At 36.4% G+C, this 15,641-nt stretch overlaps 1 protein-coding gene across 3 annotated transcripts in view; it reads left to right on the top strand.

Annotated features, from left to right (window-relative positions):
* The window catches only part of gabbr1b (gamma-aminobutyric acid (GABA) B receptor, 1b), a 123,242-nt gene that overhangs the window by 23,867 nt on the left and 83,734 nt on the right, over positions 1-15,641 (top strand). For all 3 annotated transcript variants that reach the window (XM_051871686.1, XM_051871685.1, XM_051871688.1), the window contains exons 2-4: positions 9,051-9,134; positions 12,407-12,471; positions 13,095-13,233. In XM_051871686.1, coding sequence (XP_051727646.1) covers positions 9,059-9,134; positions 12,407-12,471; positions 13,095-13,233 — 280 coding nt within the window. In that variant the 5' untranslated portion in view covers positions 9,051-9,058. The remainder of the gene's footprint in view (positions 1-9,050; positions 9,135-12,406; positions 12,472-13,094; positions 13,234-15,641) is intronic.

The following is a 15,641-nucleotide window of genomic DNA, read 5'->3' as shown; positions in this document are numbered from 1 at the left end:
ATGTTCAAGAAACCACCTAGAACCCCTTAGTAACCACATAGCGATGTGCTAAAAACAATCAGAACACCTTAGCTACTGAAACGAACACTCAAGCATCATAGCATCAGGTTTTGCACTGGAAAACACCACTCTTGACCAACACCTTGTCACTGGTGCAGTACAATTAAAGTGACATCTTTGTACATTATTTATTCCTAAAACGTTCAAAGTAGTAGCTTAAGAGTACATATTACTACTATTAGCTACTGCTATGCACCTTTTATGGGTAGAGAAGGTACAAAGTCTTTTAAGGGTGCTGCCCCAGTGACAAGCTGTTGTACCTCCAAAAGGTGCAGTTTTTAAAAAAAATAATCTGACAGTGTAAGACCTGCCCATTTTAGGTCCTCGTTTCATGCTAATTTACATGCTTATACTATTTCTATGGTGGGTAATATTAGCTGCCCAGGTGCAAACTGCTAATCCACATTTTCACGCTAGATGAGGCGCTGATGAGACACTGCAGCGAAACCGTCGAGTTCACTCATCACCTCTGCAGTCAGATGGGGGAGAGGGTTCGTTTACAGAGGCGTGGTAGAGACAGTGTGTCACCGGGGGTTAAAACATCAAGAAAGTCTGACAGCAGTCAAAGAGCAAACGGAAGGAGGGTACATGAATGGTTGCCTGGCAACAGAATTAGGCAGTTTTCAGCTTTGGTTTCCAGTCAAAAAGAGACGTGCTTTGCTTTCACTGTCCATACAGAGACTGTCACCTGTCATTTACCAAGTGAATGTGCATAAATGTGTGTGTGTGCCAGAGCTGTATCCAACACAAACACTGCAGGGGACGTTTCCACCCCAGTTTTCAGAGTAGCTGGCAACTGGTATGTTTTTGATGACCGATTCTTAAAATGGTACTTCTGAATGACCAAATCTTGAATATTTAGGTGTTTCAATCAGGGTGGCGTAAATCAAAAATATGCAGAGATTATGGCGGTGATTTCAATGCTGTGTACTGCAATCAGGCTGCTTATAATGAGTATATATGGTGTGAGAAACCATTTGAGTGAAATGTTGTTTTCATGAGACAAGCCAGTTAGAAAGATTGAGGGGGGAAAGATTGAGAGTAATTGCTCTGTAGAGAGATAAAAGAAGACTGAATAGGGAAAGAGAAAGACAGCAGTGATTTTGGAAGGATGCAATAAAGAACACAATTGTGGCCTGGAAAAAAAGCAAGCCAGAGAGAGAGAACATGTTAGAGAGAGGAGGAGAGAGAGAGACAGACTAGAGAGCTTGCTACCAAGAGGTCAGTTTTACGCCTCAGGTGGAGCCCTGTCTTCGTGCCACTGTCAGATTGTGTGTGTATGTGTGTGTGTGTACATTCACCCTGCACTGCAGCAAGCGCATTTCATTACCTTCATTTTCACATAACAAAGCAGCATTCACAAACTCCTCTTTACTACCTAGCACCAGAGCCTTACTCTGTCAATAGCTGTTCCAAAACCTAGCAAACTGTCTACCTAGACAACATTTTATGCAGTGGTGAATGAAGTACATCAAGTACTAGAGTAAAAGTACAGATACTCTAATAAAATAGTACTCCAGTAAAAATATCAAGTACTCTGTGTCAGTTTTACTTGAGTAAAAGTACAAAAATTCTTGTATTTAAGATGTACTTAAGTCTTAAAAATAAAAAGTACTGATTGATTAATGTTTCTTTTGCAATTTTATATACCCCATCCTACTGCTCAAAATATGTGTATATGGAATGTGAATTATTATGAACTGTCAAGTTGAAGATTAGGCAGACAAAGTAAGAAAATGTTAAATTTTATTACCAAACTTGTCATACACTGATAATTACTGATAATTCAAGTGTGCAAACAAGACAATAACAAAACATACCATATAGTAGGCCTATTTAAAAATGAGGAAAAATAAAATCTGTTTAAATGTGTGTTAACAAATATAAACATACAATATAAAAAAAAGACGTCACATAGGGCAAAATGTGTTAACATTGTTAGAAGAACACTATGCGAATATACTAGCTTTATATGATTTGAAACTGCTACGGCAACGGAGAAGATGCATGGGCATTGACTTTCGTTATTTTAGCGTTATGTTTCGTTTTTTTCCTAAAACCTGCCATGTTCAGACGGTGATAAACAAATATAAACATGTCCACATTCAGCCATTTCATACGATTCACATTGACAGTCATGACCTAAATTTGATTTTCACTTAATAAATAATAAATAATAATTAATAAATCCAAAAATTAGGCATTAGTAACTTACTTTTTGCACCATCAGTCACGCACGCACTTAAGTTTCGAGGATCTCCTATTCTTGGCCAATTTGGAGTCAGACTTGTGAATTAAGTAAAGACCAGATCATTTGAATCAGTAAGTTGTTGACTCAAGAACAGATGCAATCGGATCGGTCCAATTCACAAATAAATCGTTCAGTGCGTCTCGGAGCGGGTGACGATTTCTTTAGTACAAAATAATGGGAAATTACATGTTTTTATGAAATGCAGTAAAAAGTACAACATTATGCTTTGGAATCTAGTGAAGTAAAATAAAATTTTCCCAAAATAAAAATACTCTGATAAAGTACAGATACTTAAAAAATGTAAAAATACTTTATTACTGTCCACCACTAATTTTAAGGCGTCATAGGTGCACTTGCGCTATACAAACATGGTTGTTCCAAAATGTAGCAAGCAATATTATGCCTCATTATGTATCCTTCACTGAAAAAGCAATTCCAAAATACATTGTGAAATAATTCAAGATGGTGGATGAGTCAAGCAAAATGCAGATTATGAATATACTTATTTCATACAATGAAATGTATGTGCTTCTTATGATTATTACAGTATCACCTGGTTAGCAACATGCTAACACCAAACTCTTTTGAAATCAGTCGAGTCAAATATCTTATATGCATCCCAATTTGTCCTAAGCCCTTTTGTAGTATAAACAGTGTGTGCTCATGCTGAAAATTCCAACAAGAAAAAGTGCACTTTTAATACCCAGATGATGCACTTAATTAATCAAAAAAAAAAAAAAAAAACCACAGTGGAATGTTGAACATCAGCTTTACTTACATAGCCAAAAGGGAAGGGCTCTCAGACTACACTGCTAGATGACAGTATAATCTTTTAAACCTCATACCCTTGATGGTTGAGTATAGTGCATAGTATATGTGCGTATAGTATGTCATTTGGGACACTACTCTTGTGAGCTTCACGTGAGGAGCACTAATTATGTGTTGCGCAGTGTTTATGTAGAGCATTCCAAATCAGTCACTTATGTGGTTACATTTCTATTAAGAAGATGCCTTAGGGCCAATTCACACAGAACATATCCTAGCATTAAAAACAGCTAGACAGAGCGTAACAGAATTGAACAGAAGGCTCATTTATAGCGGCATTAACTTCTATACACCTTTGCTAATGGATACTTGACATTAAATACTTTTTGGAATTTGTTGTCATGGCATTTTGCTAATTATTATACGTGCATCTTTAATGAGCTCTAAAAACTATTAAAAGCAGAAAAAAAAATAAAAAAAACATGAAATAGCATCTAAAATATTTGTCCATACACATTTGTATAAATTGTAACCTAAAATATTGATGTTAACTGCAAAAAGCTCATGGACATGCATGCAACTACCCTTAACACTCAATATTGTTGCGCATATGTAAATAATTAGTCCTCAGGTTCATCTGATTGGTCCATTGTTTTAAAACTGACATTGATTTACTGCACTGCATGTCAAACTATTTTTAACTTGACATAGCATCTTAAAAACAACACGCTCGTGTTGTGAGACGTGCCGTAACGGACAAAGATGTTCGTCTAGTCCATATTTACCATAGATCAACAATTAGCGCAGACAGAACGCAAGAACGTGTCCTGTGTGCACAGCCCCTTAGAAGACAGCTGCCAGTGTAAGCAGTAGACAGCAAGGCAGCATGCTAGCTTCTGTCGATTTTTCTCCTTCATTTTCTTTTTTTTTCTGTCAAGGCTGTATGGCAATTCCATATGTTCATTGCATTCATGAAAATCTTTCCTTGTGCTGCCTCTCCCGCTAAAGTTAATCCTAACCTGCCTTTCATGCGAAGACCGCCTTTACAGCACGCTGCGCTCCCACGACGGAAAGCCTTGTCTGCTTTTATAGTGTGGGATGAAATGTGTTATGCCTCATATACTCGTTCATACTCCTTTGAGAACAGTTAGAAGCCGTGAATAATCTCTAGAAATTGCTTCCATTGTGATTACAGCACAGGAAGTGTAAAGCGTTCTGGTGGAGTAGAGTCTTCCTGCTTTGCTACCTGTATTTCAAATTAGCATATCATTTGGGTGAAATTAATTTATGTAGATTAGTCCTGGTTGATTGTTGGCTGTCTAATCAGATTGTGTGTGAGTAAATGTGAGCGTGTGTGTGCATTGGCCCCAGTTCCTTGTACGAAGCTGATGGTTTACGTGCTCTACGTCCCAGATTTGTTTCTCTGTGGTTTTTCAGCTCTTTGAAGCATATTTTTCTTTTGCTCCTCTGCAATTCCACACTCATTATAGGGGCTTATGAACATGCCCTGCTATTACATCTTCCTTTCAATGTTCCCCTTCCCTTCAACATTGTCAACAAGGTTCAAAATTAACACTCGCCAAGCTCCAAATGCAAGTAGAAATTGGCTTTAATGAGTTAGTCGCCAGTTGGCCAGTAATGTTGTTAAAAGCTGCAACATAATACATGATTTAAAGGGGCTATATGTAAGAATTTTCATGTATTAATCACTTTTTTTTTTACTGCCAATGTGCAAACTGCTTGTAAAACCTTAAAAAATGAGACCTTCCCTGACTTCCTAGGTTGTCTATGAAAGCATGTAGAAGACATTTACAGTATGTGAAGGATGTTTTTGCTGGGAAAATCAAAAGGATGTGATGTTTACATTCTCTTCCAGATGGAGTCCACTAACATCAACAAACAACACAGACTCCAACACAAACTAAAATAAAAAGTTTGCTGTTTCACAGTAACAGTGACATAAACAATGTTAGTCTATAATGATTCTACAAGGTCAACTACAATGACACATGAAATAAATGCATATACAATGTTTAGGATAATGCCATTCTCTACTGTAATGTCAATGTGTGATGCAAAGAAAAGGGATTAATTCAAACTACATTATAGTCTCACATAGCCAGCTCTATATAGTCTAGTCTCAAATATACTTTATAATCAAACTATCATAACAGTGTCATTTAATTACCTCATCTGTCGACATGATGCCAGTTAACTGCAGAGCTGGTGCAAACATCACTATGATCAGATGCTTTCTTAACTGCTGTTTTCTCACTGCTGTCATTTTTGTTTTGTATTTATTTTGTTATTGAGAGGATATATTTACATATTCATCTAAACGTCACTCTCATCAGCGTGGATGGCGTCATGATGTTTGTTAACAATATATCGCGATTGTTGGATTTTCCAACTTCTTTTTACAAAGAACGTTGCAAAGAACGAAAAAGAACTTTGTCGTGAGTATATCGTGGCCTTAAATGACATTCAGTCTCTTGTACATTGCGTCTCTGATTTGGCTGAGGCTCGATATATGGAGTGTGTGGATGAGTGCGAGCATGAGCAGTAAGTTGCTTACTGTAGTCCACTTGATGGCCACTGGTGTCACTGATAACAAGGGTTATTCATGCATAATTGGATGCTTCTTGATGTAAGTGATTTAAAGACTCACTCTTAAAGACAGTCAATTGTTTTGTTCCTGAATGAATCAGTGTTTTTAATCGATTAAGTTAAATATCCATTGATTCACTCATAAATACAGTCACCTTTTCATTCCTAAATGAGTCAATCATTCAATAACTTATTCATAAAGACATTCACTTGTTTCTTAAATAAATCAATGTTGAATGAATTGGTTGAGTCAATTATTTAATGACTCACTCATAAAGACAGTCACTTCTTTCATACCTTGAAGATGTATTTTCTTTATGATCACTAATACAATTCATGGAAAGATGGCAAAACTAAAATGTATTAAACATATACATAAAAAAAACTGAGAAATATATGTCATTAATAGCCATAAAATAAGTAAATTAACCAATTTTGTTTAAATTAAGGATTGCAGAAATGAGTACACCCTAGATTTAATTCAACAAATGTATAATATTTTAGCAATTAGTATGCCCTCCATAATTTTGAATATATTGCTCTGACCCTTCTTGGCACGGGGTGTACAAGTTCATGACAAATTGTCACATCTGTCCTGTTTAACTCCTGGATGATGAGTTCCTTAAATGCCCTGATCTTTAATGGGGAGTGTTGCTCAACTCGTCTCTACAGAATCCCCCTCAGGTGCTCACGAGTGTTAAGATTGAGTGCAATATATGTCCACAGAAGGTTTTTCACCTTGGCAGAATGCCTATCTTCATTGTCATGTTGAAAAAAATGGCCAACAATGCAGGGAATGAGGAAAGGGTAACATCTGTTTCAAGTTTGTGTTTTAAATTACACAGTGGTGTGGGAATTCTTGACAGCATTGATAAAGCACAACTCCCTCACACCTTCAGCACTCATACATCCCTATATAAGATCCCTATATAAGCTTTACTACCACTGAACTTTACTGTGGGAACCAGGCACTTCTCACTGTACTCCTCCTCTAGCAACACGATAACATTTTGGATGCTGTTAGATCCAAAATGATTGATTTGGTCTCATGAGACCAGGGTATTGATTCCCAGAATCTATATTTTGTAAATATGGGCTTTGGAAATGGCTAACTGACTTTATTGTGCTTTGGCTACAGTAGGTAATTCCAGTGAGAACAACAACCATGCATGTCATTTTTGCAGGCTGTATCTTACTCTGTGAGATAAACAGTCACTCTTTTCATAGCTTTTGCTAGCTCTGAGACACTTGCTTGGTATTTCTCCTGCTCTTTGTCTAGCAAAAAAATCTCTCATCACTAAATGAAAGCTTAAAATGAAGGCCTGATTTTTTCAGGGGCCTTGTCACAAGTCCATTGTTTTTGAATTTCTGTGTTACTTTTGCTATATTTTCACAATGATTTGGTAATCCTCTTGTACCACTGTCCTCTTTTGTGCTAAGAAATAAGTCTCCTGACAGTTCTCTCCCAAGTTGTTCCATTGTTGTCAGCATTAAGTCTGAGAATAATTCAGTGGGCTATATAACACTTTTAATTGTCAAGAAATTACTTCTCTTTAAATGTTTTGGTTCAACATACTTACCTGTTGATCAAACATTGCCTTAAACTTACACCAGAAAATTGTTATTTCATTTTATTTAGTAACTTTTAGGAGGGTGTACTCCTTTTTTGCTACACAACATTTTATCACCTTGATAAGAAAATCTTATTTTCCTGAATAATTTTGACATGCTTCTTTGGTAATTGATTAAGCAGACTTGCTGGAACATTATATCTCTAAAGGACCCTAACATGTCTTCTTAGTAATTGAGTAATTGCTAACTTTCAGAAGTTTCAGAGGTGGTGTACTCATTTATGCTGTGCACTGTATACTTTAATATTGGCTATTATTGATCATTAAAACTGACATTTAATAAAAAAAATTTAAATGTCATTTTTAATGATCAATAAAGGTTTGTGTTTTATGTCATATTTCATTTTATTACAGTTAAGATAATCAGAGTACATATGCACATATCGCCTGAACCACATTAATATGTTTAATATTTTTAAAATGCAGAAGAAAAAAGGCAAGGTTGTGTTTTATATTTCATTTTGTTATAAATATACATGTAGTGTATAAGATAATCAATGAAAGCGTTACCTGAACCACATTTGTGTTTAATATTTTTTAAATGAAAACGAAAAGAGGCAGAGTGGTGTTTTATAACATATTTCATTTTATTGTTGCCTAAAATATACATACAGAGATAACCAAAGTAGCCAGAGTGAACTGAGTGACGCTATGAAGTACGCTGCTGTACCATTTTCAGAATCACCAGGACTTGCGTCCTCCCGTCCCCTTGGTCCGAACTACCAAGGATGCAAGTCCAAACTTTCTGCATTTGGTATTGAGAAACTCCTCTTGTTTCATTCCTGAATTACTTAGTGTTGTGAAATGAATCAGTTGAGTGAATCTTTCAATAACTAATGCATATAATGACAGACACTTGTTTTATTCTTTAATGAATTAGTGTTGTTGAATGAATTGGTTGAGGCAATGACACAGTGATAAAATCAGTCACTTGTCATCACCTTCTGCCATGTAATCTGCAGAAAGAGTCACTGAAAAATCCCCATCAATAATGTACAGTGCTGTTATCATTGTTATCTATGTTATCGTATGCTGTTTTCATTGTTACTCTATCATTTTAGGAACACCGCTCAGCCAATTAAATTCAAGGCTTAAGTGTCTACTGCATATGAATCTCAATTGCTATACATAAGCTGCTACAAGTAAAACGGGAACCTTCATGTCAAAAACAACACCAATAAATACACAATAGCCATTGACTGAAACAACAGCTATCATTCATCTTGTCCACCCCCATTAACACCAACAGTCGTGCTTGTTGGCGCGTCTGAGTCAGAAAGCAGCTAGGCAGAAAGGGAATATTGATGGGGGACGGCTGGGCAGTGCTTGCACCTTGATGCAGATATTAAGCAGATCTGTAGGCTGAGTAAGGGAAGGCACCCTGCCGCGAGTGACTCATTTGGTTGGTCGTGGTAGACTAACTGTGAATCTAGAAGAGGAGATCAGCTGTTCAGATCCGTCTGTCCGCAAGTGCCGTTTGTGATCTGTTCTTCGCCGCCCTTCTGCTTCTCTCCTCGCCCCATGCCTCCTTCTCTCAACCTCCACTACTTTCCTGTCTCTTCCCCTTGTGTGCTCTCCTACTGTACTTCCTCCTTTCCTCTCGTCCTTCAGAGACCTCTCTCACACTCATCTCACACCCTTAAACAATCAGTCTCCATCACTCTCTAAGTGTTTTAACACTCACCCGTTCCTCTTCTGATAATGCCGATCGGCTCTCTCTTTCTCTTGTTCTGCAGGTGGAAGAATGGCCCTCGCGTTTGTTCTTTCGTTTCTCCTCGGGTCTTTGTCCCTCACCATAGCCTCACGTAATACAACCACAGGTAAAGGAGATGTGTTTGCTCTTTTTTTCTTACATATGGATTTGTATAATTTTTCAAGTAATGCTTGTCATGTTTATTTCCTGTTTTCAGTTGTAATTTGTGTTTTTTAACTTTATGTGCAAGAATGGGAACTGTAATCAAGTAAAAACCATATACTAAAGAAAAAAATACAAAACAATACTATTTTTGGTTAAAGGTGCACTCTGCAATATGGTGTTTGTTTTGTACTGGCCGATATGGTTGTCTCGGACTTATACTGACACCTAGTGGTCTGGATGTATCACAAAAACTATGTTTTCTGTAAGGGTTAGGTTTAGGTGTAGGGTTTAGGTTGGGGAATAGAATGTAAAGCTTGCACAGTATAAAAATCATTATGTCTGTCCTCATACAATACAAAAACCCAACATGTGTGTGTATGTGTGAGAGCATTTATTTGTTTTTTTGTTTGTGTATGCTATGCAGTGTGTTGATATTCTGGGTGTGTAAAAAGGTCTTATTCACTGGTCACATCAGTCAGCATCTAGAATTGGATTTTTTGTCACGTCTTCTCCATCCAGCTCTAATTGCATCCTTCCTATCTCAGATATTACAAGCTTAGCTAGTCTGCTTTACCCAAGCTGAACGACTAATGAAACACAATATCAACACTATTAGATGTCTGACAGCTATAATAAGTACATAAATCCTCACGTATATAATCCCCCCCCCATGCATAATTGTCCTGTTCTATGGCCTGTTGAACAGGAACAAGAGCCTGTGGAATATCCTTTGTCACAGTGTATTGCCTGATCTGTCATTATAGTCACATTAACTGCAAAGTTTTTAAGTGTTGACTGCCATTAATAATAGCCATTGCCAAGGTTTTGTCTAATAAACAAAAAACATGGTAAACAAAAACAAAAAACATAGTAGTAAACATAAACACATGGAAGCCAACAGTTTTAACCTGTTTGATGTTAACTATTTTTGACCAGATTAATATTAGCAATGAAGACTTATTAACATCCAGTCATTTTTTAATAAAAATTGTCTACAGAGGTACCTCATGCACTTTTCAGCTTAAATCACTAATTTCACAGATTTCATAAAATTTCAGTTGTTACTTCTTACATTTTTCAGGAGAAACAGGAAGAAATTCAATATGCCCCTAAGTGAGTACAGAGCTAGTATACAACTAAAATCAACTAGTTTGTTGGTTTTCTGAACAACATGTTTAATTTCACAGGTTTAGTGTCATGTCAACCTGACATCGCTCAAAAAACAGTGAAACATGACACAATGGTCATGACATAATCATCTGCATTTTTAAAACCAACAACTGAAAATGTTTGGTTACACTTAATTTTAAAGTGTTCTTTTTACAGTGTAATTACACAAATTACACAAATAAGTCATATTAATTTACAATATACTTTAGGTTTAGGCCTAGTCCACACATACACAGGTATTTTTATAAAGGGAGTTTTTCCTCCTCCATTAAGAAAAAAAAAAAAAAAAAAAAATCACGTCCAGTTCCGAAGTCACAAGCCAAAATCCCGTTTCACCTTCTACACAACAACACTGCAACCGGAGTTTTGTCAGGAGTTTTCAAAAAAATTCAGTTTCAGTGACCGGATACTGCGTTTGCGTGTGGATGAACGGCCAAACCGCATAAAAAAAGCTGCAGTTTTGAAAATACCCGTGTTCATGTGGACAGGGACTTAGTTGCTCGTAATTATGCATAATTTATCACTGGTATCACTACATGCATTAAGTGTAACGTGTAACAAGGACATTGTAAAATAAAGTGTTACCAAATATCGGACTCTGACAGTAATGGTTTTGAAATGTTATTTGATACAAATGTGAGATGTATAGGCTTAGTACTTTTTATGGAGGGTTTCAGTATACTGATAGTCCAACAGCTACTGTTACTGCTGACATGCTAAAAAATACTCTAAGACATTTATATACTATTATAGATTTTATTAATATTTTCAGTATGCTTTTATTTTTATATTTTCATTTGAATTTTATTACATTTGTTATGTGCGTTTGTCATTTTTATTAGTTTTTTATATTACTACCAGGTTTCATTTATTTTTATTTTAGTTTTAGTGCAGTCTTTAATATTTTTAAATGTCCTCTTAGTAATTTTAGTAAAAACTTAAATATTCAGTTAGTTGCCAAGGCAAAGTTTTTTTTTTAAATCTAATATTTATATTTTATTTCAGCTTTATTTCAATTAACAAAAAAGTTTTCAGCAGTTTTATTCATTCACTTTAAACCACACTGCTAAAAAATCTAAGCTAACAAAGTGGCGTTGTTGATGATGACCAGTCGACCATCCTGATCCATTCCATATACAGAATGAAACTGAGCATTCAGTAGAAGAGTGAAAGCCGTATTCAGCTGCAGTGTGTACGTGGTCTTCTTAAATACAGTGTGCAATTACACAAAATGCCAGAATACATGTTGTGCAGTGCAGACTTTGCATTTCCAACTACTCTACAGTCTCTTCAAAGCTGCGAACAGCGAGACAATGGAAGCAATTGATTTTGATAATGCTGCTCATGTTTTTGTCCCTAAAAATACCCTTACACAGAAAATGACTCTAATACACACATGCACGTGTGAACACACAAGCGCACACAGTCATGCTGGTCTGTCTTGCCCCTGGGCACTGGGTTTGGTGATGACTGTAATTAGCTGCTGACACTGTAGGTGAACCAGGCTGTAATAACAGGCTACAGCTACTGCACTCTTTCATTCTGACAGCAAATCCCCGGCAGAGCCTTGAGCCCAGGGGACACTCAGACATTTACGCAGATTAGAGACATGAATGACTCAAATATAATGGAGAATTTAGTGCTGTGAATTACTAGTACTATAAAGGGCTACATTTGTAGTCTATGATTACAATAGGCTCCACTAGTGAAACCACTGTAAAGTTGGTTTTAAATTTTTGTGAGAGTTTCTTGTCAAGTGGAAAATAAAATATACATATAGGACATATAGGCCATCTTATTCAATAATAGTGGCAAGAATGGCTAATTCGAATAAACGACTCAGGCCGTCACAGGAGCTTCCATCATGGCTGTCGCGATTGTTTCTGCTAGCTCAAAGCTGCCTCAGATGTTCAGAAAGGAGAGTCTGCCATCTAATGGACAAAATGAGCATTGCAGATTGTGGTAAATGATTGTAGGGTTTCTGTAAATGTAATAAGTAGGATTTCACAGTCATCCTAGAGAAAACATGATTATCTTTGATTATCTACATATCTTTTCCATCAGGTTGTGCTATCATTCGCCCACCAAGAGATGGGGGGATCAGATACAGGGGCCTGACCCAGGAACAGGTGTGAAGATTTGAGTATTTAATTTATTATTAAATTTATTATATTAAATATGTGTATCTGTGTGAGTTGGGGGTGATATATGGTAAAGTTTATGCTACTGTTGAAAATTGTGTCTATAAGGTTGCATTTGTTTGATCAAAAATACAGTACAGTATAGTAATACAGTGAAATATTGTGAAATATTTTTACAATTTAAAATAACTTTTCTATTTTAATATATTTTTAAATGTAATTTATCCATGTGATAGCAAAGCAGAATTTTCAGCAGCCATTACTCCAGTCTTCAGTGTCACACGATCCTTGAGAAATCATTCTAATATGCTGATTTGCTGGTCAAGAAACAAGTCTTATATGTTGTGCTACTTAATATTTTTGTGTAAACCATAAGACATTTTTTTTCAGGATTCTTTAATGAATAGAAAGTTTAAAAGAACAGCATTTATTTGAAATATAATTCTTTTGGAAAATTATAAATGCCTTTACTGTCACTTTTGGTGAATTTTATGCAGCCTTGAATAAAAGTACTCTTTCATTATAAAACAAAATCGTACTGACCCCAAACTTTTTAACAGCAGTGTATGTTTAAATTTTGTTGTAACAGAGTTCTCTTTTTCTGGATGCAGATCCGTAGTGTTCAGGTGTTGCCGGTGGATTATGAAATCGAGTACATCTGCAGAGGGAACAGAGTGATTGTGGGACCAAAGGTCAGGAAGTGTCTCCCTGACGGCACTTGGACTGACCTTAACCAGCGCAGCAAATGCTGTATGTTCAACTCTTCCTTTTGTTTTCTGCAAAGGTCTAAAATGATAAAACATGCTTGAATAATTTCCACTTTTATATATTTTTTTTAGCTTTTGACACTAACTTTTTTTATTGAGATTTTTTTTTGGTACAGTAACTTTACATAACTTCATTCATCTTCAAAAAACAAAAAATAATTAAAACATATTGCTTGAGGTCAGTGACTGTGTTGTAATGTTATAAACATTAAGTCTTACACCATGTCAACACCGAACGTGACCGTTGTGGCTCGTGTCGCAACAGCTAAAGACTGTCTACACTGGACGCGACCAAGCACCCATTGCAAAGCATTTGTCCTTCATGTCAGTTTGTTATAAATAGAATGAGGCATCAGTTTATTGTCGGAGATTTGTCGCTTGTGTCACGCCGTATCCAGTGTAGACAACATCACTGATTATAATAGGTTCTATTATCTTTTGTCATGTCGCATTGCGCCACTTGCATCCAATGTAGACACAGTGTTACAAGCTCAGTAAAATAAAAAAAGAGCAAAGATTTCATCATGATGACCTGCAAATGTACTACAGGAAATGGGCTCTAAATGATTTTGTAAGGAGCATGAAGACTTGGAAATATGATAAATTAAAGGCAGAAACACACCAAGCCGACGCCGACGAACTAGTGGCGACGAGAGCAGACTGCGGGGTTGGCTCACGTCGGTAGCATCTGGGTCCAAAGTTGCCCTGACATACCAAACCGACGCTCGACAGCCGAAGGCCAAGTAGCATGTCTGTTCTGCACTTGCGTAAAATGAAATGCCTTTCCATACCAGCAGGTGGCAGTAGTAACAGCCAATCAGAATGATCAGATGGCCCGACGGACCGACGAGCTCCGACGCCGATTCAAATGTCAAACCCTGCATTCCATTCGGAAGGGCTCATCCCTATGCACTAATCTCTTCAAAGGGTTTACTCTCTGGAGTGAAATCTTCGAAGGGATAAGGGGTGTAGGGGTCAAAAAAACAATTTTTTTGGAACGCACTTCAGCGTCATCTTAACGAGACAATCAAGGAGGTGCCTTTGTCTTTTTTCCCCGGTGTACTCTTTGTATTAATACACATTCATTTACTGTAGTAAAATTATAAGCTACTGCCGGTCTTTTACGTTAAATATAATGTATATTGTGTCTATGTATTTGAAACATTTGAATGGACTGATAAAGGGAGCTGTAAAGTATTTTTGTTGAAGTACAATGTCATTTTGACCATAATAATGTACAAAATCTAACTCGTATACATATTGCAGTAGTATAGAAAAATACTATATATACATTTATAGGTAAAATCAAACTCTGAGCCTCCTGTATCCATTCTGTGATGTCAAACAACTTCCCTGTGCAAAGGATCATGGGGGCCCGAAGTGTCCATCAGTTGTACCCTTCGAAATCCTTCATTTCGAAGGGCGCTTTGAAGTGGCCAGTTTTGAGCACTTCGGTTTGGAATGACCCTTCAATATGGCGGCCATGATTGTTTTCACTCTGAAGTGCCCTTCGGAGGGCGATATATCCTGTTTGGAACGCACCGGAAATCGACACAAAATGTCGAATCGGCCGGAAAAAAGCCAACGAGGACCAACTTCCGCCAACGGTGCGGAACACACTGAGAAAACTTAGATGGCCGACGAACAAAAACTGCCCGACGGTGGACCGTCGGCTTGGTGTGTTCCTGCCTTAAGAGTACAAGTGTTACAGTGTTATTTTAGTATGTATATACTTATAGTATTTATTAACACATTGAGTAAGTGTTAATTGTATATTTTCAGTTTTTATTTTAATTTGTTTTAGTACTTTTTATGTTGTAATTTTTTTAAAATTTATTTTAGTTTTAGTTTGAACAATTTTAGTACTTCAACTTATTTTATTTCAGTTAGCTACCAACTGAAATAAAATAAAAAAGAGTTTTCATCTAATATTTTTTTATTTCAGCTTTTTTTAAATTATGGAAAACTATTTTGTAATAGTTTTAGTTTAACAGTAACAAAATCAACACTGAATAGTACTCAAGTAAAGTACAGATTCTCCATAATTATATTTAAATATAGTAATGAAGTACAGTTACTCAAGTATTACACATATCCGGTTTTGTGTGGTCTTTCTGTCAGTCTTTTGCTAGAAATTCACAAATGACTCACAGATCATTGTTAATGTCCATTCTTATCACAACAACAGGACATTCATGGCAGTTGCATTGGTTCGTCAGGTAACATCACATCTTTTCAAGACTGTGACTGTCAGTAACAGCTGATTATGAGAGGATTCTTTTTTGTTAGACACGGCATTTACATTCACCTAAATGAGCACATGGCCTAGATTTCTAAATAGAAGATGCCATAATGTTGACACCATTTAGTTAGTTAATTTAGTTAGCTAGC

The sequence above is a fragment of the Ctenopharyngodon idella genome, chromosome 19 (assembly GCF_019924925.1).
Source record: "Ctenopharyngodon idella isolate HZGC_01 chromosome 19, HZGC01, whole genome shotgun sequence".
Taxonomy (NCBI): Eukaryota; Metazoa; Chordata; class Actinopteri; order Cypriniformes; family Xenocyprididae; genus Ctenopharyngodon; species Ctenopharyngodon idella.
The sequence above is the reverse complement of the archived record's forward strand: the minus strand, read 5'-3'. Positions and strand labels throughout refer to the sequence as shown.